Genomic DNA, 25,011 nt, shown 5'->3' with positions numbered 1-25,011 from the left:
CCCTCGCACAGAAACGAAGACCCAACACAGCCATAAATAAATAAATAAATTTATTTTAAAACAAACAAACAAACAAACCTACTCCTTACTTACCATCCTTCTCAATGCTATAGAAGGAAGCTGGGTCCATGGCAAGGAGGGGGAGGGAAACGGCAAGAAAGATCAAGAGCAGGCAGGCCACCTTATATTCTTCCTCAGGGGATGACATATCTGGAAAGAAGGAAAAAGGAAAAGAGAGTAAGGTCAGCAAACAGGAGTTTTCTTCCATGGGGTCCTCCTTCGCAGAATTACTAGGAGGATCACATGAGAAAATATCTGTGAAAATTACTTGCAGAGCACTATAGGCAAGTCATGACTGCTGCAGGGGACAGTACTAGCCTCCACTGATGGCGAGAGGCCTGAGCCCTGGAGGCCTCCCCTGGTGACTGAGCACAGCTCTTGGCAAAGGGCTCTGCTGACACGCAGTCTGAGGGCACTCTGTCAGCTGCCTGATGGGGTACAGAGGCAGGAAGGAGAGGAAAGAGTCTCACCAAAACCGAGAGAGAAGAGGGAGAGCCAGTCTGGCAATTTTAAAAGGGCTTACTACCAGCCCCCTGATTCCATCCTATTCTGAGTGTGTACAAGTAAGAATGTGCTAATCCGAGGAAATGTGTAATGGAAATATAAGAGACAAGTGTGAGTCCAGGGGAGGAAGCGCATGGTGTCAAGGTGATTTTAGGGGAGGGGAGAGCACAAGATCATTCTGGGGAACTTGGATGCTATACCACACAACTTAGTATGAATTCACGTCTACTGTGTATTGTTCGCTCATCGTTTCATTTGCATGACTCTTATTTCCCCAACCAGATTGTAAGTTCCTTTGAGCACCTGCTGAGTACCAGACTCTCACTTAATACTTTTTAGCTGATTGACAGATCAACTGGTTAGAATCTGACTAGAAATCTAAATTGCCTGTGGAAGTATTTTCTGGGGATTAGAGACTATGCTTTAAGTCTTTCCTTAGCTCCAATTTTATAACCTCTGAATTCACAATCCCAAATAAAGGCTTCTTTGAGATTGACATTTTTCCACCCCAAAATAGGGCCCAAGCCCTCCGTTGCCCCCTTTCCCCAATCTTACCAGTTTTCAGATTGGCAATGGCAGCCACCAGAGCTGGGTCAATGTCACAGCCCACCCCTGCAGCAGATGCCAGCTCAAAGACACTCAGGGTCACCTGGTAGAGAAGAAAACAACATTCTGGAGGGTATCCCCTGGAGAGAAGTGCTTGACAGAAGCTACAGGCAGTCAAGACTCCTGGATCACAGATTTTAAACTTTTGGTGTCCTATCATCTTTTCTAGGTATTCCTTTCATAGATCTCCCTAACCTACACAGGAAAGAGGAAAAAAAAAAAAAAAAATCCAGTGCTTTAGCTTGGCATTCAGATTCTCCACAGTACAAATTTATTTTTTCAACCTTATTTCCTCAAATGCTTCCTACAGTCAATGCAGCCAGGGTAATTTATTCACTGTCTCCAAGCTACAACTTACTTTCTTACTTGCATGCTTCGGTTCATGTGCTTCCCTCTTCTAGAGTGTCCTTTCTTCTTGAGAGATGATAGAAAATATATATATTGGTCCCTGCCCCTGGTTCCTGACACAGGGCTCCTAAAACCCGTATAATTTCCTAAGTGATAAAAACACCAGGAGCATTTTTTTGTTCTTATGCGGCAACTCTGGGTGTGCTCCCGAACAGCTCCTGGATGGCGGCTGGTCACCAGAAAGACCAACCTTGGTTAGAAGCTGGGAATTTTCAGCCGCACCACACCCCCACTTCTCCAGAGAGGGGAGCGGGCCTGGAAATGGAGTTAATAATTGATCATGCCTACGCGAGGAAGCCTCCATAAAATCCCAACAGTACGGGGTTCAGAGAGCCTCCAGGTTGAGAACACATCCACGGACCAGGAGGGTGATGCAGCCCAACTCCACGGGGACAGACGCTCCTGCCCTCAGGATCCTCCCAGACCTCGCCCCATGTATCTCTCCATCTGGCTGTTTATCTTATATCCTTTAATAAACTGGTAGATGTGTTTCCCTGAGTTCTGTAAGCCACTCTAGCAAATTAATGGAAAATAAGGAGGGGGATATTGGAACCTCCGACCTACAGCCGGTTGGTCAGAAGCACAGCTGACAACTTAGGTTTGCAACTGGCTTCTGAAGCGGGGGGTAGGTGCAGACTTGTGGGAGTGAACCCTTAACCTGTGTGATCTGACACTATCTCCAGGTAGATAGTGTCAGAATTAAGTTTCAGGACACCCAACTGGTGTCACAGAGAACTGGTGTGGGGGAAAAACCTCCACACATTTGGTGACCAGAAGTGTCAGAAGTGAAGTGTTCTGTGTGAGAGGAAAGAAGACTCGCAGGAGAGAAACACACAGGTAAGAACTGGGTTTTTCCCTGCATAGGAAGGAAAAAAGTCTAGAGTTTTTCCTATTTACCTCTCCTCTACTTATATCTAAGTGACACCCACACTTGAGGCCTAACTCAAATCCCATATTCTCTATGGAGCCCTCCCTGTTGACTTCAGCCCAAGCTCATCTCTCCCTCCTTAACCTGGCACCGCTTACTTCGCAGTGATCACACGCAGCACTTGGTATCATCAGTTTTCTTTTCAGATTGGAGGTGAGACGTATGGCTTATCTCATCAAATAGATTACAATTTTTTTTTTTTAACCTCATGGAATAGAGAGGGGAGAAAAAGCCTTTGGAGTGAGAAGATCTGGGTTCAAATCCTAGCACCACCACTTACTAAATGTGTGACCTTGGCTAAAAGTTACTTAACTTCTTCGAGCCTCCATTTTCTCATCTGTAAAAGTGGGATAATGATACCTACCTCACAGAGTTGCTGTGAAGATTAAATTAGACCACATGTGTAAAGCATCTACCCTAGTGACTCACAGAGTCACCAAGAGACTAATAACCATTATCCCTTTCGCTCTACTTCCTTTCTCTCAAAGCCAGGAACTCTGCATTTCTTTTATCCTCTCTAGGTTTTAACACAATGCTAAGCACATAGAAGGCATTCAGTTAATACTGATTGATTGATTCCTGAATCCCTCACTGTACTTAGAATCAGGTTCCCAAGATGTAGCCCCAAACACCCACCCACCCACCCACCCACCCACAAAGTACTCAGACCCCTTTTGAGGTTAAAAAAAAAAAAAAAAGGACTTGAAAATGTTCTGAGAGAACAAGGATAACTGTTTCAACAGTAGATAACTAAGTAGAGTATCTTATGCAAAGAACCCCACAGACATAACAATAAACACACTGCCTGTGGTGCTGGACACAGGAAGTTAACCTCAGCCACATCCTGCTCTGCCCTTTATTTAAATTCCCTACTAACTAAATAACCCTGCTTGTGGCACCCATGACTTAGGAGATCAAGGACCTGGTCCATGACCTGTGGTCTTCTGGAGGAAGAAAGTGATCATTGGAGGAGCTTCTGTTCTCTTCTCCTAATCTTCTCACCCCCCTGAGGCAGTAACAGAATCTCTGACGGACAGGCCATCGCCCGCGCCACCCGACCTGCTTATTCTCCCAGGCAGGCAGAGCCTAAAGCTCGGAGCTGCTTGGAAGATGCCAGCTAGACACACTCCTGACAGGCCAGAGCGTTCAGCCCCGCCACCAACAGCTGCCCGAACCCCAGGCTCACCATGACACCAAAGACCTGGCCTGAAGGAGCAGCCCGCCCAGTGAAACGTCACCCCCTCAGGGCCCGTGACCCCTTGACCCTCATCATCTGATTTCAGGCAGAGAGAGGGGAAATGTTCACAACTCTTTTGACCTCAAGGTAAAGGAAGTTTTTTTTTCTAAGTTTTCTTTTTTTTTTCTGACTACTTCCTGTTAACCAGTTTCCCCTTCTCACAGACCTCCCTCCGTTAACGGAATCAATTATAAGAGAAGTGCCCTGCCCTGTGCATTTGAAGGTCCTTGTTCCCAGCCTTCAGCTGTATTTCCTGCAAAACATACTTGTTTGTTCTAGGTGATTCAAAAGGCAAGCTGACGTGAGGTGGGGGAGGGGGAATGGATGTTTAACTAGGGTGCTTACAGAGTCCCCTCCGCCTTTCCCCATCTCTAGAGGAAATGAGGCCCAAGGCAGGTGACACACGCACAGAGGAACCAGAAAGTTTCAGAACTAGGAGGAAGAAAAGGCCAGAAAAAGAAAGGAAAATCTGAGGGCAGGCAGGGTGGGTAGGAATGGAAGAAACAAATTTTACAAAAAGTACCCAGGCTCCTGACTAAAGAGGGGACTTGTCTGCATATAGTTGGGTATCTAATTTGCACATCTTAGGAGAAAAGCTGTACGAACTATCCTAGACCTTACTCCTCTCCCTCCAGTAACGTTTCCCTAGCCCCCGCAGGATCTCCCCTGGGCTCCCCAGCTGTGCACCCTCTCGTCTGACCAACGCCCCTCCCTCCACAAAATCTTCCCCAACGTGTTTCTATTCAAATTCTGGCTCTTCTCCCTGCAGTATTCTTCAGAGCCCTCTCTCCCTTACAAGATCCTAGCTCCATCCTTTTTCAACAACAAAAATCTCCTAATTAGATTCCACTTTGCACTCTCCCATACCTTGATATCTGTGTCTGGGGTGACAAACTCCTTCAGGCACTCAATGGGACCCATAAGAAATGGGCAGTGGAAGGAGAAAACCTGGAGGAAAGAGAGTACAAATGAGTCCAAGGGACAGTGGCCGGTGCCTTCAAACAGGTGGAAACAAAGAAACAAAAAAAGGGCCTCAGCTTAGATAAGAACTTAGCCAGCTTCCCATGCTACTTCTCTCCTCATGCGTCTAGGTTTCTTCAGCTCATCTAGCCTCAAAGAACTTCCAGGACCTCTACCGAATTAAGCTCCGTTCTCCTCAATGCTCACCAACCCTTTCCACAACTTCTCACACAAGCCCTACCCAAGGCTTTATCCTGTGGCAGCCCCCTCTCCCCCAGCTCACCTCCCGAAGTCCCTCTTGGGCCATGGCCCTAAAACTGAGGATAACTCCAATGATGGTCATACGCTTCAGCACATTATCAGCCCCTGAGGAGAAAGAAGAGCTTTCAAGAAGAGAACTTAGGAGAATGGCAACGGTTTTGCTTCTTCAGACCCAGCCTAGGCCCCAGAGCCCCCAAAACCCGTCATCCACAATGCTTTTCCCACAGTTCCTTCTCCCTTTAGGAGACGTGCTCACCCATCAGCTGGGGAAGCAGAGAAGCCATCAAGTCTGCCTTGCTAAAGTTGGATCTGATCTGAACAAGTACATCCATGTTTTCCACCACGAGCTTCTGCAGCCAGGACACAGAGCCATTAAGCACGAAAAGATGAGACCCATGGTACATCTTCCCCCCGGTCTCCTACCCCTACCCTTCTTCCCCCAGGGGCTGGACCTTCTTCCCGGGGACTTGCTTCCACAGTACCTTCAGCTCCACAATCTGAGAGGTCACATGCCACATCAGGTTTTCACTCAGGAACTTCATGCCATAGGGGCCCAGGAGTTCAGCCAAAGCCCGCAACTCTGGAATAGAGTCACAGAGGTCCCAGGTGGGACTCAGAGGACACTGGTGCTTTTGCACAATAGCTATAGGGTAACGTGAACACCTTAAGTGTTTTTCAGCAAGGAAAGGAAGTGGGAAGTTGGAGAGCAAACGTAGCCTGAAATCCTGTATTCAGGTGACAGGTCTGGCCTGCCTGTGGGACAACTTACCCTCTCCCCACTGGTACTCATGCCATGACGTACCACAAATGATAACTATTTACTTTTCATTCCTATAAGAATCTAGACTTTCCCAGTCCCTTTACATGGCACCTGGGCTTTACTCTTGCTGCACTAGCTGCACTAACTTTATCAGATGTTAAGCCCCTCTCTGAGCCTCAATTCACTTCTCTGTAAAATGAAGAAATTAATATCCACTCTGAATACCTCACAGAGTTGATATGATAGCATAATCAGTACACATCCCCAGACTCCCAGCTGTCTTTTCCCCTAAATTCTTCTTCCCTCAAGTCTGCCCCATTACCTTATCCCTCCCTACCCAGCCTGCTTCTGGCCCTTTGTGAATTAAATAAAACCTGGCTGAGGAAATCCCACGTTAGAAACACTAGTGACAAATTCAGACAGGGAAGAGCTCCAGCTATGATCTTTGGCTATGGGCGGTCCCAGCAGAGAAAACCATAAAGACCAGAAGTAACAAGAGACCAGTAGAGGAAAGGTGAGTTTAACATAGTTAACAAGAGTTCAGAGGGAAAAGGAAATCAAGGCTCCACACTCAAGTGTTTAAAGGCAGGACCAGTTGATCTCCACCTCTACCATTGACAAAGGAAGTGGAACTGGTCACAGCAGCTGACACAGAGCCTCATGTGGAATAAATACTAAACATTTTTAGAGTCACCTATTTACGATAGGAACAACTGAGCTGAGAACTAGAAAAGGATTTCCTAACTGGCCAACTTAGATAATTCTAAAATGGCTGACAGAGAGGCAGAGGGGCTGAACTGCCTTCTCTGGAGAGAAGACACACTGATCTACTGATTTGGATTGGCCAACTCTCCTTACTCTAGTCCTCTCTAGGCTATAACCCTAGGGCATCCTTCTCTATCCATCTATCTATTTTTGCAGCAGCATTGCCCCATCACCATGGTAACCCAGGGAAATTGGGGTGGGGGTGGTAAAAGGGGGAATCAGCATTACCTCCTGCTGCTCGTCAGTTGTCAGCGAGACCTAAAGCTGATTTTAGATGCTGCCTACAGTCTGTGGGAGGAGTTGATAAGAAGGGGACATCTGAAGCCTCCAGCAGGTAAAGGGTAGGGTCAGCTCACTGATGGAGTCAGTATGAGGATAAGAAGAAGGCAGAGCTGGAAAACAGAACTGTATACTCTGACTTTCATAACACCCCCCAAGGAAGGGGAAGAATGGGGAGGGCAGGGTCATTGAAACATCTCCTGCCTGTCTCAGATACCACGCGGGGTCCATGATTTATACGGAGGTGAGAGGAAGCAGGAAGCAGTGGGATAGTTCATGAATCAGTCAGTCAGTAAAACAAATCTATTAAAAAGGATCTGCATGGCTTCAAGCCCTCTTTAAAAAGAGGATAACTTCCCAACTCATTCACGACACACTCATCTGCCTGCCTTGAGACACAAAAGCACTTCTATACACTGGGAAGCAGCGTGACAGAGTGACTAAGCACCCAGGTTCTGGAATTTGACTGCCTTGAGTTGAAATCCCAGTTCTACTATCTATGAATGATGTATGACCTTAATCAAGCTCCTTAACCTCTCTGTGTCTCAGTGTCCTCATCTGTAAAATGGGGGTAATAAGAGTACCTACCTCAAGGCTGCTGTGAGGAGTAAAGGAGTTAAATACATGTGAACATTTAGAACCAAGCCCACACTAAATGTCATCCATTATCTCATCATCATTATTAAACATCAGCAATCCAAGCACTAGCTAAGGCTCTAAAACTTATCCCTCAGGGAGAAGATGCCATGACGTCAGACCACTGTTTAGTAATTCCAAACATCAGAATGTCCTCCTTACATTTATCCTTTACCCCTCATTATATGTCCTACTCTTTACTCTTTGTGGAAATGGAAAATAACCATTTACTACCCTTCGAAGACTAAATCCTTTCAGTGACTTGAGTGCCCCTGCCTAGCTCCTAACTCCCCTCATCCTCCCTCTCCACCTTCAACCCCCAAGCCACTCCTCAATTCTGGGTCTCACTTGAAATCTCTTTTTACTGTCCCTAAGGTAGAATCTAGCAGAGATCTAGGAGAGTACAGAATGAGCCTCTGGGAAGGTAGGAGAATTTAGATGGGATCCATAGGTTAAGATATTGTATTGAGGGGAAAGGTTCGGCTCCCTGACAGGAGACCAGGCTCTGGGCTCACCAGAGATGTCAGAGAACTCCTCTGCGCTGAAGTTCTGCTCCCCTTCTCTGGGGAGGCTGATGAAGGCCTGCATGGCTGGTGAGAGGATAATGGTCCCACTGCTCGCCTGTCTAAGCAGACTTTCTAGGTACCTACAAGGTTCACAAGAAAGCACAGAAGATTAGTGTTCAATCCTTTCTCCCTACCACCACCACTGGGCTCAGGAAGAGAAACTCCACCCAAGGCTGGGGTGGGGAGAAGAGACTCAAAGAAGACAGTACCACACTCTAATTAACACCCCAAGCTGTTGGCTCAGAAACAACTGGCAGTAGCGTGGTTCCGCTTTGCCTCTAATCTGCAGGGCATTTGGCTGTGCTGTCAGACGTAATGGTGTGCACGCCCTACCACCTTTTCCAGCTACTGCACACCCCTCACCCTTGGCCTTCCTCTGTCAGGTGAGACAAGCCTAAGCTGACAAGACAAAAAATTCCTACTAATTGGGCTCCTCTGAAATATACTTAGCCTCAACCTCTCCAACGAGAGTGTTGGACTAAGGGCCTAGGACCCTGGAAGCAGGTCTCAAGTCAAACCTCCTGGACAGAGAGAGGCCCTGTGAACACTTGTCATCCAGTCTCCAAATATGCCCTCCTGACCTCTGGGCAAGCTGAGAAGGCCTCCAGCCAGTGTCAGCAGAGGGCGTGGCAACGCCTGCCACTTACCCAGGCACTAGCTCCGGGCCTAGGTCTTACAGAAGTCACAAGCTAACCAGGGGTAGGTCAAAACCAGCACTCAAACGTGAGGGTTTTTCCTTTTAATTTGAATTAGTTGTCAAATTTTGGAAACTGAGAGATTTTACACTAAAATAAGGATTTAGTGGGGCAACGATCAGATGGAGCTAAGTGGCGGCTGCCGCCTTTTAGAGGGGCATGCCCTCTCCAGCTATTCAAAGTCCCCACCTAGCCCACAACACCCATTTACCTTACCTGCCAGGCCCCTGTTGGCATTTTATTGTAAACCTTGTCTCAGTCTTTCCCCCTCCTCAGGGGGTTCTTTGCAGCCGGGCTCCTGCCGAGCTGATACTGGATTAAGAACGCCACCCAGTGGCTTAGGGAGGTAGGAATCCAGCTCCTCTCCATCCTTAACCCTCAAAGGAAATACTGCTGACCCCTGTCTCCTCCAGTCTGGGGGAGGAGGCCCCTTTCGCTATGAAGAACAATCTACTAGACGTGACACGGTCATGTCGGGAGGTAAGGAGCAGGTAAGGAGACAGTGCTCCGGAGAGATGGTGTGAGACAGAATGGTCTCCAGGGGGAGAAACTGGACAAAGAGAGAAATAAGAGAACTTCAGAAAGAGGAAGAGAGATCACTTGAAATGAAAACAGTAAGAATCCAGAAAAGGAAGGTTAAGAACAGCAGATTAAGAGGAAAAGGGTCAAATTGCTACAGAGTAGATCAATGGATGTTACATGGAAGCTTAGAAAGAGACCTCATGGTGGACAGAGGGGATCTGAGTTTGCCCCAGCTTACAGCTTCAGTCCTTGGGCAGAAACAAGCTTCTGTTTGGGGGTCTATGACCCTAGGAGCTAAAATGCCTGGTCCCGAGGTCCTACTGCATAAAGGAAAAAGTGCTAACAAAGAAGTAAGGCAGTGAGAGAGGATAAGCAACACTGACCAATTTGTGTAGAGAGTGGTGATAGTCTGTTCCCCACATGAGTCCAGTGGTTGCGTCTGCTGCAGGAGGGCGTTGCGGATGACTCTGGACACATCTGCACCCAAAAACTGGGCCAGTGACTTTATGAAACCGACGTACGCTTTGACTCCTGCCAAGAGCTCAGAAGGCCTGGCGATCTCCTGGGTTGTGGCATTGTAGCCAGCCAGCCACACAATGGCTCTAGGTGACAAAAACCATAATCACAATCATAATGACAAACATAGTAACAGTTATCACATTTATACTGTGTTCTGGGTGCTGTACTATGATTTAACTACACGCATTATCTCATGTAAATCTCACGGCAACCCAATAAGGTAGGTACAATTATTATCCCCATTTTACGGATGAAGAAACTGAGACACAGTAAGCCACTTGCCATCTGTGAAGACCACACAGCTGGCAAGTGGCAGAGCTGGGACCTGAATCCAATAACATTTGATTCTCAATCACCATGCTCTTCTGCCTCCAACGGAGAAATTAAATCAGGTGGTAAAAGACCTGGGCTCCCAAATGCCATCTAACTGTACATGCTTGCTTACAACCTCCTGCATTCTCAGGGCCAGCATTTGTCTTTTCTCCTCGGAAAAAATTAGTTCCAATCACTGTCAGAAATAGAAAACCACACCCAGAAATCCTTAGAAGTGCAGTGCAATCCCAAGTGGCCACAGGATGCCAGGTGGAGAGAGAGTACACTTGGCTGGCACACATCTATAGCCAACCTTAGAGAAGGCAGAATAACTGTCCACACTGTATTATTTTAGGGGCACACCAGGAACACCCTTCCTCACTGGACTCCCAGCCCCTTCCAAAATACCTTCCCCAGGAACCTGAGAATTCACAATTAGAGTCAGTCCTCTGCCTGAGGCTTTCTTCCTTGTTAAAATGTAAACAGTAGGGGAAAGAGGGACATTAGACTTTGCCAACACAACTTTTGTCAGTCATCTGCACATCAGTATGAAAGAGTCCATCAGGTTCTCCCTAAAGCCATAGATGTTTGGCAGTTTTTTGTTTGTTCTGTGTTTTTGGAAAACTGTTTATGGCAGGGGAGGGGAAGGGAACAGGAGGGCCTACTCCCCAGATGAAAAGGAAAAGAGAAGAGGTACCACTTGAGGAAAAATACTACGGAAGGGACAGACGGGAGGCAAGCCTAATCTATTTTAGAGTTTTCATTGAGGCCAAACCTTTAGGCCAACTTCCAGGCTTTAGGAATAATGATGCCAGTGACATGCTGCTCCAGGGTCTAGAAACCATTGCCAGCTTCTGAAGGTTTACGCATGGATGATTATCAAATTGTCATCTTCTTGACATTTTATATGCACCTGAGACACTTCCTTCCATATAGCTAAAGTGTATGGAATGAAAACAAACTAATTTTACTGTCACCCAAGCAAAAAACTAATTGAAAAATTAGCCTGCATCTCCGACAGTCAAGGCACAGACTCCTAACTGTTCTCCCTACTCCTGTCCTTGGCCCCCCTAGTGCAGACAGAGTGAACCTACTGAAATGTTGAGTGAAATCATGTTCCTGCTCTGCTCAAACCCTGCCTAGGTTCCCTGTCTCACTCAGAATCAAAGCCAAAATCCTTACAATGGCATAGAGCCACCTGAACAGTCAGTCTGCCACTCCTCCAGCCTCTCTGACCTCACGTCCTACCAGTCTCCCCCGGGCTCACACTGGTCTCCTCCTTGTTCCCTGAACATACCAGGCATGTTCCCACCTCAGAGCCTTCACACTTGCTGTTTCCTCCGCCCAGAATGTCCTTTCCCCAGATAGTCACCCACTTGGCTTCCTCAATTCCTTCAGGAGTTCACTCAAATGTCACTTTCTCAAGCAGGCCTTCCCTGGCCACCCTATGTATAATTTCACCACCACCACCGCTACACACTTCCCATCTCTTTTTTCTGCTTTAACTTTCTGCTTAGCACTTATTTTCTAATCTACTATATATCCTACGTTCTTATTTTGCTTGTCTCTCCCGCTAGAAGGTAAGCTTTATGTGGCCAGGAATCTTCATTTCTTTTGTATACTGCTGTATTAACAGCTTCGAGAACACTGATGACACACAATAGATGTTCAATAAATACTTGTTAAGTGAATGAATAAATATACTACGTATTGCAAAATGAAACACAGAAGACTAGGAGATTATTCATAAAAAATTTTTCCCCTCACTCCCCTAATTTGCCTACTATAGTGCCCAATTTCAATATAAGGACTGTTCCTGCAGCTTCAGGGAGCAACAGAATGAGAGGCAAAGTGGAGGGAAGGGAATTTATTTTGTTGAGGCCTATATATGTCACTCATTATTATCTTTAATTCTCTACCAATTCTCAATTACAGGTAATTCTCATTATAAGGTAAATATCATTAACCTTACTCTATAGGGTAGGAAATTAAGGCTCAAACAAGTTAGATAACCTGCTCTGAAGTCTTAGCTAACAGCATCAACACAGATCTGCTGACTGCAAATGCCCCACTCACCCTACTAAATCAGTGATGACCAGTTCTGGTTGTTCATCAAAACCACCTATAGAGGGACTTCCCTGGTGGGCCAGTGGTAAGGAATCCGCCTTACAATTCAGGGAACATGGGTTCGATCCCTGGTCAGGGAACTAAGATCCCACATGTCGTGGGGCAACTAAGTCCACGCACCACAACTACTGAGCTTGAGCGCCTCAACTAGAGAGCCCGTGTGCCACAAACTACAGAGCCTACGCGCTCTGGAACCCGTACGCCACATCTACAGAGTCCACGTGCCCTGGAGCCCACACGCCACAACTAGAGAGAGAGAACCTGCACGCCACAACTAGAGAGAAGCTCACGCGCTGCAACAAAAGATCCCACGTGCCTCAGCGAAGATCCAGCATGCTGCAACTAAGATCCAACGCAGCCAAAAATAAATTAAATAAATAAATAAATAATAAAATAAATCTTAAAAAAAAAAAAGAAACCTATAGAGGTTTGGGGTTCTTTTATTTATTTGTTTGTTTGTTTGTTTGTTTATTTATTTATTTTTGGTTGCGTTGGGTCTTCGTTACTGCGCGCGGGCTTTCTCTAGTTGCGGCGAGCAGGGGCTACTCTTCGTTGCAGTGCACGGGTTTCTCATTGTGGTGGCTTCTCTTGTTGTGGAGCACGGGCTCTAGGCGCACGGGCTTCAGTAGTTGTGCACGCGGGCTCAGTAGTTGTGGCTCGCAGGCTCTAGAGCACAGGCTCAGTAGTTGTGGCACACGGGCTTATTTGCTCCACAGCATGTGGGATCTTCCTAGACCAGGGATCAAACCCGTGTGCCCTGCATTGGCAGGCAGATTCTTAACCACTGCGCCACCAGGGAAGTCTGGGTTCTTTTCATTTATTTATTTTTAATAGAGATGCTTGGGACCTATGCCAGATTGACTGCATCAGAATGACCACCAAGATGGATCTAATGGAACCCAACTTTGAGAACTACCATACTAAGCAAACAGAAGACAACAAAAGAGTGATACCTGTTGAGTCTGGCCTCCAGATGGCTGCTGAGATACTCAGAAGGGAAGATGGTGTGTTCAAATACACAGAAGCTGTGTACATGATTCATTGTCAGTGCCAATTCTGTCAAGTTTAGGTGTAGCTTGTCCATGCTGGGTAAAATTGAGAGAGTAAAATGAGCCTCCATTACAGGTCTGGCACTGCCTGCTAGTATCTGGGGAGGATCTGTCAGGCCCATGACCCTCAGACCCCTTTCATCTTCTGGAAAAACTCAGCCTAGAAGAGTACACATTGATGGTGACTTCAAAGGCAAAGTAGAAAATTCATATTTAAGCGCTTTTCCATATCTGTCATTCCCCACCACCACTTCCGCACTCTTTTGCTGCATCACCTTCCCTCTTTCCTGTTCTCCCTTCTTTGAGGTAGTGCCCTGCTGGCCCCCTAAGGCCTAGGTCCTCACTTGGTGACAATGCTGCGGTTCTTCCGGTGACTCTCAGCTCCTGGTTTGTCCCTCTCAGGCTCTCCTTTTCTCGGAGTCTGCCTCTGCTTCATGGTTTTCTTGTTTTTGGCCTTGCTGATGGTAGTGGCACAGTGCTTAGGTAGAAGCTTTAGAAACAAACACAAGTGAATGGAGAAATGAGATTCATTCCTAAAACTGCCGAGTAATCCATCTAACAGTTATAAATAGGTCCCTCCCTTATTGTCTGTTCTTTTCTCGTTCTGCCTTTCTCTCTCTTTCCTTCCATGCATCTCTTCATTTGGAATTACTCTTAGAGCACGATAGCATCCATGAGAAAACTGGTTTTCTTACTTAATAGTCACACTTGTTTTTTTTAAAATCCAAGCTTCTACTGTTTCCAAAAAATCAAGTCTACCTTGATGGGCAAAGGTGCGTCAACCTTGAAACTATGCAAAGCTGTCTGTGGTAGATTCTGAAAGTAGTTCCAAAAAACGCAACTCCATTAGTAATGGCAACATCACTATTTATTCAAAATGATAACTTTGGAGGTGCCAATACTCATTTGCAAAAGTTTTGGTGTGTGTGAAAATAATACATAATGTTTTAGTCAACCCTGATACAGCACTGAGCAAATATCTTTAACCGTGTCCTTTGCATGTAGTAGGTATTCAGGTTGAGCAATGAATGTACCCATAATTGTACTTGTTTACATATCTTCCTTGCATTAATTATTAAATTTCTTTCAAACATGTATTTGTACACTTTTCTCCCTTAAATTGGGACGTTCCCCAAGGGCAGGAATTGTGTACCTTTCCTTCTGGGACCCCATCCCAAAAACCCAGCACAGGGCTTAGTGCCCAATAAATACCAAATAATATAGCAGCTAACATCTATTGAGAATTGCATACCAAATATTTAACATATGCTATTTCATTTCACCTTTATGATACTTCTTTTAAGAAACTATTTTTGGACTTCCCTGGTGGCACAGTGGTTAAGAATCCGCCTGACAATGCAGAGGACATGGGTTCGATCCCTGGTCCAGGAGGATCCCACATGCCGCGAAGCAACTAAACCTGTGCGCCACAACTACTGAGCCTGCATGCCACAACTACTGAGCCCGTGCACCACAACTACTGAAGCCCGCGCACTCTAGGGCCCGTGCTCTGCAACAAGAGAAGCCACCACAATGAGAAGCCCACAAACCACAATGAAGAGTAGCCCCCGCTCACCACAACTAGAGAAAGCCCACATGCAGCAACGAAGACCCAACACAGCCAAAAATTTAAAAAAATAAAAAGAAACTATTTTTATCCCCATTTTACATATGAGAAAATGGGAAGGTTAAGTAATAATATAACTGTGCATATGTACACACACACACACGTACACATGCACATGCACACAACCTGACTCCCCTCCTACCAAAGTTGCTACAAAGCCTGACTCAAACCCAGGAAGGGTGGGTAGTCTAGGAAACCTGAAAGAATCCAGGGCAACAGCGGAACAAGTTCTTCATTTTCAAATTTCCTATAAACTTAGGTTGAGCTAATCATGACCGGGTGCTATGAGTCAGTCAACGGAGGGGAGGGGAAAACAACAGACAAAGACACAAAAGTAAAGCAGAAATTTCCAGCTGAAAATCAGCAAACAGAATCCAGAAGCAAAGTGAAGAATAACACTATGATGGTGCAGTATGTTGAATTAGTGATTCAATATTAAAATCCATTAACATAATTCAAAATACTAATAAAATCAGGAAAGAAAAAAATAAATAAATAAAATAAAATAAAATAAAATAAAATCAGGAAGGTTGACTCCTCAAAAAAAAAAAAAAAAAAAAAGACACAAAAGCAGCCCTGAGGATAAACACAGAGGAGGTGCCTGAAAATGTTCAGATAGCTACAGATTAGGGTGCAGATGGATAGAAAGGTGAGACAAGACAGGTGATCTGGGGCCACTGTTCTAAGTATGTGTACACAGGGCTGAGAGAGGAGGGGAAGTAAATTAGAAAGTTAACTCATCTCTTGGAACACTTCAAATGAAAGCACAGATTTTGTTGCAGTGCAGCTGTTCAAATTAGAGTATTTTTAGACACCTCTATTGAGCCCCAAGGGAGTTAAGACTGACGATGGGACTACACTAAAAAAAGAAGCCTGCCATAAACTCATGTACACAAAAGCCCTAGCCCTACCTGAAAGGGTTAGAGAACTTGGTGCTTGAGAAGAAGATAAAGGTAGATAGAGGGGAAGGCGCCAAGGGACTGCAGAGGGCAGACTGAAACAGAGAGAGGGCTGAGCCTACCTGCTCACTCAGGTTTCGCTGTTCAGCACAGACCTCCAGGACACAGTTGCTGGTCTGCTTGGCCAACTCTTCCAGGAAGGAGTTGCAGTGATGAAGACCATGGTTCTTCAGGTGGGGGTACTTTGGGAAAGAGGACCCAAGGAAGAAACTATCATCACCAGGACAACCACTTCTTCCTCATAATACTGTTCTGACCCCAGCCTGAGCCACCCACTCCTACAGAAGAAGAAAATGAGACCCAGAGAGAGTACACATTCTACATAAAGCTGAGACATTTAGGGACTTGCATCAGATACCTATGTTTGTACCCTTCCTGGGACCAAAATCAACCCTTGGAATTGCGTTTTGGGGGAATAAGAATGAGATGTGATTAAAGAGATGACAGGGTTTGGAGTTCAGGGTACTCACCTCCTCTGGGCACATCTCATGAGTGCAGTGGACAAAGTGAGCACAAATCAGGGGAAAAGCAATGGCATAACGCAACATGGCAGGTTCCTCCAGGGTCATAGCAAACATCTTCTCAAAGGTACGAAGATGAAAGCTGAGGAAAAGGGGGAAGGACACTTACAACCAAGGTTTAGGAGCTGGTCCCTTTGAGATAGAGAGAATATTCATTCTTTCAACAAATATTTATTGATATTCACCCCCCCCCTCCTTAATTTCCCTACCCTTAAGGTAGACGGGAACCCAAGAAACTCAACCCTTTCAGACTTTTTTACTGGATCCCAGGACAGGTTAGTATTGGGTTGGCCAAAAAGTTCGTCTGGTTTTTTTCTGTAAGATGGCTCTAGTAGCACTTAGTTGTCTTTAACTTCATTTGAAACAACTTTTGTTAGATTGTATTGTGACAGCTGTCATTATCAGCATGCCTTTAAAAAAAAACTTATCAAAATTGGTGAATTTTTGTGCAGCCATTTTAGTATTGAAGATGAGAGAAAAAAAGCAACATTTCTGGCATATTATGCTTTATTATTTCAAGAAAGGTAAAAACGCAACTGAAACACAGAAAAAGATTTGTGCAGTGTATTGAGAAGGTGCTGTGACTGATCAAAGTTGTCAAAAGTGATTTACGAAGTTTCGTGCCGGAGATTTCTCGCTGGACAATGCTCCATGGTCAGGTAGACCAGTTGAAGTTGATAGCGATCAAATTGAGACATTAATTGAGAACAATCAATGTTATACCACGCGGGAGGTAGCTGACATACTCAAAATATCCAAATCAAGTGCTGAAAATCATTTGCACCAGCTTGGTTACATTAATCGCTTTGATGTTTGGGTTCCACATAACTTAAGCAAAAAACAAACCTCCTTGACCATATTTCCACATGTGATTCTCTACTTAAACATAAAAAAAGTTCCATTTTTAAAACAAATTGTGAAGAGCGATGAAAAGTGGATACTGTACAATAATGTGGAACGGAAGAGATCGTGGGGCAAGCAAAACGAACCACCACCAACCACAACAAAGGCCGGGCTTCATCGAAAGAAGGTGATGTTGTGCATATGGTGGGACTGGAAGAGGGTCCTCTATTATGAGCTCCTTCCGGAAAACCAAATGATTAATTCCAACAAGTACTGCTCCCAATTAGATCAACTGAAAGCAGCACTCAACGAAAAGCGTCCGGAATTAGTCAACAGAAAACACATAATCTTCCATCAGGATAACGCAAGACCACATGTTTCTTCGATGACCAGGCAAAAACTGTTACAGCTTGGCTGGGAAGTTCTGATCCATCCGCCGTATTGCACCTCCAGATTTCCATTTATTTCGGTCTTTACAAAATTCTCTTCATGGAGAGAATTTCAATTCCCTGGAAGACTGTAAAAGGCACCTAGAACAGTTCTTTGCTCAAAAAGATAAAAAGTTTTGGGAAGATGGAATTATGAAGCTGCCTGAAGAATGGCAGAAGGTAGTGGAACAAAAGTGTTAATACGTTGTTCAATAAAGTTCTTGGTGAAAATGAAAAATGTGTCTTTCATTTTTACATTAAAAACCGAAGGAACCTTTTGGCCAACCCAATAATACCTCCTTCCCTTTTCTTGTACAAAATTTTCTATTCCTCCCTCAGAACCTCTGCATGATTTGGGCCCTGATTTAGAAGTCCCTCAGTATTACTAATTCACATCCCTCTCAAAATTTGACACTCAGGCTCCAGAAAACTTTCTCTGATTAATTTCATGAGACTGATCTTTCCTCAACCCTGTATTCTTGCAACATTATGCACATTTGCCATTATTATGTAGATGTCCTTTTCACATGTGGGTATTATACCTCCCCACTCATGTTGAAAGCAGAGAGCAGAGCCAACATATTGTGTTGTGTGTTTGATCCCTCAAAGGGTAGAGTTATGAACAAGTGGTCACTTAGTAAAGGCCGAATGATACCCAAGGAAGACAAACTCATTTGCATTCTCTAAAGACCCTGTTCCCCAGCCCTCCCAATTATTTTCAGTCCTCTCCACTAAACTTCCAAGTTTTCCATGTCTCTTTTAAATCACAATGTCCCAAGAATAAAAAGAAGAAGGAGGTTCCACATATAACCATGAGGAAAAGACAATCAATGAATTATCCCAGAGAAGAGAAGGCTGTGTAAAGTCCAACTGGCTTTCCTAAAGAAAGCCAACACAAAAGGGAATCAACTTCAAATTCCTACCACTTGATAAAAGCTGGAAAGAAGAAGCTGTGGAGTTTGAGCATCCGCCTTTAAAGAGATCTCAAAGAAAACAAGCCTTTCCCGTGTATCTGGGGGAATTAGAGTCCTCCACAGAGGCCAGGCAAGAGATCGGGTCAATTGATAAAGAGCTCTGAGTCAGGACATACCAGAAAGTAGATAAATCAGAAGTTTCCACCAGCATATTCTCTACTGAGTCCAGCATTTGAGAGTGAAAGACAATGAGGTTCATCACCTTGGCTAAGTCAGGGTTCTCGTGCAGGTGCAGGGGAGCCTTAGCCACACTGGTATACGCCTATGGTTGGAGTTCGGAAAAGGGTGGAGAAAAACAAGATAAATGAAAAAGACTCCCAGGCTTGGGACTACAGTTTGGCTGGTATTTGTCCTGTCCAATCAGCAGTTTTCAGTGTTGAATCATTCCATACAGCAGAGCTTAGGAGTTAGAAAGAGAAGGGATTGTGAGGGAGAAAAAACCTTGAGAATGGGGGACCATTAACAGAAACAGACCTACCTGTAGACGGAACCAGTCCAGCCTCAATCCAGAAAATTCAAATTTTTCTCCATTATCAACTGCAAGAAAAATAGAAGTTTAAAAGGAAATAATAAAACAGCACCTCTATCCAACTGCATGGAATGGTATAATAGGTCCTCTTCAAAGTCATCTTGGCTATTCCCTGGCTCAAGAGATCAATATTTCTAGACAAAAAGATGTTTGCCCTCACTCTTCCTCTTCCAATTCCCTCCAGTTACCTTGTTTGAGATTCAGAGAGGAGAGAGTATTGACGAATGAGGACATTATGATGGACTCCTCCTCAGGACACACAGACAGGTTCTAAAAGAGAAGGTGGAGTTACCGTCAAGGAGGTATAAGTTCCACCAGGAGAGAAACAAGGACCACAAGGCTCAGTCAGTGTATGAAGGTAGAAAGAGCTGCCAAGTGCCACAGACAAAGAGAAAGAGCCAAACAAGACATGGAGGAAACTCCCTGAGTTCCCTGCCATGCTAACACCCAACTGCCCTTTACTTTTCTCTCCTATTTCTATGCAGCCTCACTTGGGGAAAAAAATTGCTAAGATTATTAGTCCTTTTTTAAATTTTAACAAACGTAGAGGGGAAAATCAGGCTTTTTGACACACAATCTACAGAGCATGAGATTCAGCCAGGGTGGCCCCCAGGGGAAAATGACCAGGGATCACCCCAAAATTTCCAAAGTATCATCAATTAAACATACTTGAATGATGTCACTGAGCACAAGAGCATCAAATCTGGCCAGGTACTGAAGGTGGTATTGCTCTATCACCTTGATGTGTCTTCGGACCAGAGCCCTAATCTCCTCCAACAAGAAAAGCAGTTCTGCGATGCTCCTACAAAGTTGAGGATGAGAACAGAGAGCTGTATGAGACTGAAAACGTGACCCGAAACAAAGACAGCGACAACAGGGCAGAAACTGAGACCTCCTGAGGTCATTTGATGTCCCCCCATCCCTTTTCCCAGTCCATCTAAGGTCAAGATTCTTAACCATGCCAAGTACTAACGAGTCAGCGTAGTCCTCAGGGGTCTTCGTCTTGGTGACATTTTCTGCGTGGCGAACCAGCCAAGTGACCTCATCACGAATGAAGGACAGGGCCATGAAAGCAAAAAGGGCCTAAGGAGGGGGCAGGGACTATGAGAATTTTCAACTTTAAAAATGGATTTCAAAGCACAGAGAAAACTATCATGAAAATATGCATATGGATACAACTGTGTAACCATACCAACAGTGGTATCCAATATTAAACACAGAGACTCACAAAAAACTATCTGTCTTCAATTAGTTCACAGTCAAATAGAGGATAAGACAAGTACACAAATAGCTATAATATATGATATACTATGATAGTGCCCAAAAAAGAGATACAAGAAGTTTTAGGTTACTCTAAGAAGATTCAAGGGAATCAGCATATACATACACAAACAGAACAAAAAACTCAGAAATGCAAAAACTCATGAATGCCAAGTCATCCCCCACATAGGAGTCTTTTATCATTGAACATCGTCCCCCTCCCAACGTTTCTTTCTCTTGCCTTGGGACCCAGTAGTCCTGGTTCATCGGTTAACACAGTCTCCAGCTCCTTCACAGCCATCCGCAGAAACTGACGCCTTTGAGAGTGAAACTGGCCACTGAGGAAAGAAAGTGGAAACTAGAGAATACTGCCTCTCCCACCCTTAAAAATCTTCCAAAGGCAGTGCAGAAGACAGCTGCATTTAGGAAGGGGTGTTAGCTAGGAGGAAGGTTCAAAGCCACAGTTAGACCTGGTAAGGAAACACAAGAATCTGTGGGGCAGCAGCAAGTTCTTGGGTTGAGACAATAAGGCTGTACAGAAACTTGGGTGAGAACAAGGAGAGGAGAGAACAATCTCAGGAGAGATTCCTATTCCATCCCCTCTGGAAGAGCTCATTCCCCGTCTTTACCTGTTTGCAATTGCATGTTCCTTGCTTTCCTTTACGTCCGCCACTCGCTTGCCATACCTGAGGATTGACATACGCACAGAAGGATTGACCATACCACCAGCTAAAGGCCTCGTCCCACCTTCCCAGTCCTCAGAGATTCCAAACTACAGCCTGCAGGGAGCATGGGCAGCCCTCACCATCAGGATCTTTCCAAACCTTACTTTTTACCCTGACCTATTAACAAGAGACTCATAGAGCTTAGAGATTATCTAGTTCTCATCATTATTTTGCAGATAAAGAAAATAATACCTGCGGAAGAAAACTGACTTGCCCAAGGTCACATAGGGTTTTAATGGCAAAGCTGGGACTAGATTTCTTGTCCTGTGCTCCTGCCTTGACACCTTCATGCTGAAGTACTCTTCCAGGTTTGAGGGAAATACAAAGCAGCAGTGCATAAATATGACACAGGCCCTGCTCTCAAGTAAAAGTAGTTACTCCAGCTCTCCCCTGGGTCCCATTCCCACCCATCTTCTCTTAGAATTTAACCTTATCAGTTACCTTTTTGTCACTTCAATCTCTCTCTCTCTCCACTGGTTTATTCTCTTCTCCCAATAAGCCTTCCTTATTCTAAAAGGAGACTCGCTTGACCCTGACAAGCTACTGAACTTTGCTCATTCTCCCACACCACCAAACTCCTCCAGAGAGACACCTTTACTCTTTTTCACCTCACCTTTCACTGACCCTTGAAGCCCATATGACCTTAGACACTAAACAAACTGCTCTCTCTAAGGTCACCGTCAACTTCTGAATCACCAAGTTAGATGGCCTTTTCATTGTTCTTTGTTTATCCGTAACATTTGACTCTCCTGACCATATTTCTTTTTTTCAACTAGTGACCCATGCTCAAAAGACCCACACTACTTTAGGCTCTGTGCTCTCTATGTCCCTTATATCTGTCTTCTCTTGTCCTGCATCTGTTGCCACCACATTAGTCAAATTTATAACCTTTCGTTTCTCTTCTCCAAACCACCCCTTATTGAGCTTAGCACAGAATCAAAGAAATTTAGAGTTGGAAAGTATCTTAATCAAATCAGGATTCTACTCCACAGCATTCCTAGTGGGTAATTATTTCATCCTCTACATGGTACGATGGAAAGTGAGAGGATTAAGAGTCAAAAAATCTGGAATGATTTCCTAATTCCATCTCTTACTGAGTGACACTGAGACTGAGCCTCTATTTTCTCATTTATCAAAGAAGATATTGGGACTTCCCTGGCGGTCCAGTGGTTAGGACTTGGCACTTCCACTGCAGGGGGGCACGGGTTTGATCCCTGGTCAGGGAACTAAGATCCCGCATGCCGCGTGGTGCAGCCAAAAAAAAAAAAAAAGAATATATTAAACATATACCTGAGTATAAGTAACATGAAGATCAAATTAGATCATTTATGTCAAAGAACTCCCTAAACTATAAATCTTACATGTTAGTGTTGTTCTTAGTGATGGGGAACAACACACGCTTCAAACATCCCTTCCATTCCCCAGAAGCGGTAATCATTAGAAAGTTTTTCTGTATATCTGTATCTATTTACCTCCTGTAACTTCTAATTATTCATCTTAGATTTACTCTCTCTTAAATCTGGCAATGAATTTTTAATAATACTCAGTTGTTGAGAGTATGAGGAATAAGTATTCTCATAGATGGTAGATAATACATCTGTTTGGAGGACAATTTGGGAAGAGCTATTAAAATTTGAAATATGCATATCCTTTACCCCAGCAATTCCACTTGTAAGAATTTACCCTATAGAAATGTTCACAAAGATATATGTCTAAGGATGTTCATTTCAACATTGTTTGTAAAGGTTTTTTTTTTTAAAAAAAAAAAAAGGAGGGAGAGAGGGAACACTTCAAATGTCCATCAATAGTGGATTCGGTAAATGTATTATGTTACAACCACATAATGAAATACTGTTTGACTGTTAAAAAGAATAAGTCTCTATAGACTGATATGCAAAGATATCCAAAATACAGTAAGTAAAAAAAAAAAAAAACAACTTCAGAATATAATGTAGAGGGGCTTCCCTGGTAGCACAGTGGTTAGGAATCCGCCTACCAATGCAGGGGACACGGGTTCGAGCCCTGGTCCGGGAAGATCACACATGCCGTGGAGCAACTAAGCCTGTGAGCCACAACTACTGAGCCCGCGCCTAGAGCCCGTGCTCTACAACAAGAGAAGCCACCGCAATAAGAAGCACGCGCACCGCAACAAGGAGTAGCCCCCACTTGCCGCAACTAGAGAAAGCCCGCGCGCAGCAACGAAGGCCCAACGCAGCCAAAAAAAAAAAAAGAATATAATATAGAATGTGGATCCATTGCTTTTTATCAATTGCTTATATAAGGTTGAAAATATATGCACACGTTTACATGTTCATATATATACACAAGCATCTGGAGGACATGCACCAAACCATTCTGGGAAGTGAGACTGTAGTCAACTTCCTCTTTGTATTTTTCACATTTCTGGTGTTAGTTTTGCAACTACAAAGATAATAAAGGTATTTGATCCCTTCCTTAATCCCACACCTCCTTCTCATTATAGCTCTGTCTCTATTCTTCCCTTCAAGGTCAAACTTCATGAAAGAGTTACTTACTAAATTCCTTATCTCCCATTTGGTTCTAAACCCACTGCAATCCAGGTTTTGACCTCAGCACTCAACTGAAGTTATCTACAAGAAGGGGACTAAGACCATCTTTACAGCCAAATTCAACAAACATTTTCCTGTCCTCATTTTATCTGACCTCTCAACATCGTCTAACATATTTATAGATAACTGGTCCTTTCTTCTTAGCATGTCTTCTTCCCTTGCCTCTGTTATTCTTCTTCTCAGCACCTCTCACTGATTTCTCTGCCTCTGCTGGCCCTTAAATTTCAACGTTCTCAGAGGTTCTATCCCAGTCTCATCCCACTCCACACATTCTCCGTGAGTAATCTCACCTACTCCCATGGCTTTGATTACCATTTTGCCAACCTTTATCTGAATCCAGATCTCGCTCCTAAGTTCCACAATCACAAGGTAAAAGGTCTACATCTAACTTCAATGTGCTACAAATACTTCAAATTCAAACTGCTTAAAACTGAATTCACAACCTTTCCCCCACAAACCAGCTTTTATCATATGTTCTTTATCTTAAGGAATACCAAGTATCCAATCCAGAAACCTTGACTTGATCCTCAATTCCTCCTAATTTACTTAATTAACCCCTGCTTCTAGTTTTTTTCCACCTAACTTCTTTTCTTCCCTGCAGCCAGAGTGACTTTTTCTAAAATGCAAATATGATTGTGTCACTCCCCTGTTTAAAAATCACTCAATGGGGACCTCCCTGGTGGCACAGTGGTTAAGAATCCGCTTGCCAACGCAGGGGACACGGATTCGAGACCTGGTCCAGGAAGATCCCACATGCCGCGGAGAACCTAAGCCCAAGCGCCACAACTACTGAGCCTGCGCTCTAGAGCCCGCAAGCCACAACAACTGAAGCCCGCACGCCTAGAGCCCATGCTCCGCAACAAGAGAAGCCACCGCAATGAAAAGGATGTCAGGAGGGGCTAAAAATCCCTAAAGAAGATTAGTTGGGATCTCATATCTCACCCTTTGAAACCGCTAAACAGATCCTCGGTGACCTTGTGCACTTGTAGCACATCCTCCCGTATGAGGGTGATGTACAGGGAACCCTGCAGACACAGCTTCCACAGCTTCTGGCACTGGCTATTGGAGTTGAGGCACCCGTGACAAAGAAGAAACCCAACTGTGGGTGGGTAAAACAGTGCAGAGGAAGACTTTTAGAATTTGATCTCCATATAGCATGCTATGTCTGTTCCCACCTCATCCCACAAAACTTACTGACAATCCAGCGCTCCATCACTTCCACAGACAGGTACTCACAGGCCATCTATGAGAAGAGAGGCAGAGATGGTCTAGCAGTTATTTAACCTGGTCTACGCTAAAGACTAAGGCAGTCAAGACAAGGGCAGTCAAGCTAGAATTTGAGTATCAAAACCAACTTTTATTT

General features: G+C 44.5%; 1 protein-coding gene across 1 annotated transcript in view; it reads right to left on the bottom strand.

Annotated features, from left to right (window-relative positions):
- NCKAP1L (NCK associated protein 1 like) overlaps positions 1–25,011 on the bottom strand; it is a 42,925-nt gene that overhangs the window by 8,447 nt on the left and 9,467 nt on the right. Inside the window, exons 8-28 of the mRNA XM_082350908.1 lie at positions 24,843–24,891; positions 24,591–24,747; positions 20,965–21,021; positions 20,577–20,673; positions 20,049–20,158; positions 19,745–19,877; positions 19,264–19,345; positions 19,025–19,083; positions 18,663–18,808; positions 16,251–16,383; positions 15,843–15,962; positions 13,539–13,684; positions 13,099–13,230; positions 9,571–9,789; positions 7,920–8,050; positions 5,447–5,544; positions 5,221–5,314; positions 4,987–5,069; positions 4,611–4,691; positions 1,120–1,213; positions 94–210 (exon numbers count right to left, since the gene is read on the bottom strand). Coding sequence (XP_082207034.1) covers positions 94–210; positions 1,120–1,213; positions 4,611–4,691; positions 4,987–5,069; positions 5,221–5,314; positions 5,447–5,544; positions 7,920–8,050; positions 9,571–9,789; positions 13,099–13,230; positions 13,539–13,684; positions 15,843–15,962; positions 16,251–16,383; positions 18,663–18,808; positions 19,025–19,083; positions 19,264–19,345; positions 19,745–19,877; positions 20,049–20,158; positions 20,577–20,673; positions 20,965–21,021; positions 24,591–24,747; positions 24,843–24,891 — 2,338 coding nt within the window. The remainder of the gene's footprint in view (positions 1–93; positions 211–1,119; positions 1,214–4,610; positions 4,692–4,986; positions 5,070–5,220; positions 5,315–5,446; positions 5,545–7,919; positions 8,051–9,570; positions 9,790–13,098; positions 13,231–13,538; positions 13,685–15,842; positions 15,963–16,250; positions 16,384–18,662; positions 18,809–19,024; positions 19,084–19,263; positions 19,346–19,744; positions 19,878–20,048; positions 20,159–20,576; positions 20,674–20,964; positions 21,022–24,590; positions 24,748–24,842; positions 24,892–25,011) is intronic.

This window comes from Balaenoptera borealis (assembly GCF_965194805.1).
Source record: "Balaenoptera borealis genome assembly, chromosome: 13".
Lineage (NCBI taxonomy): Eukaryota > Metazoa > Chordata > Mammalia > Artiodactyla > Balaenopteridae > Balaenoptera > Balaenoptera borealis.
Note: the sequence above shows the minus strand (reverse complement) of the source record. Positions and strands in the feature narration are given on the sequence as shown.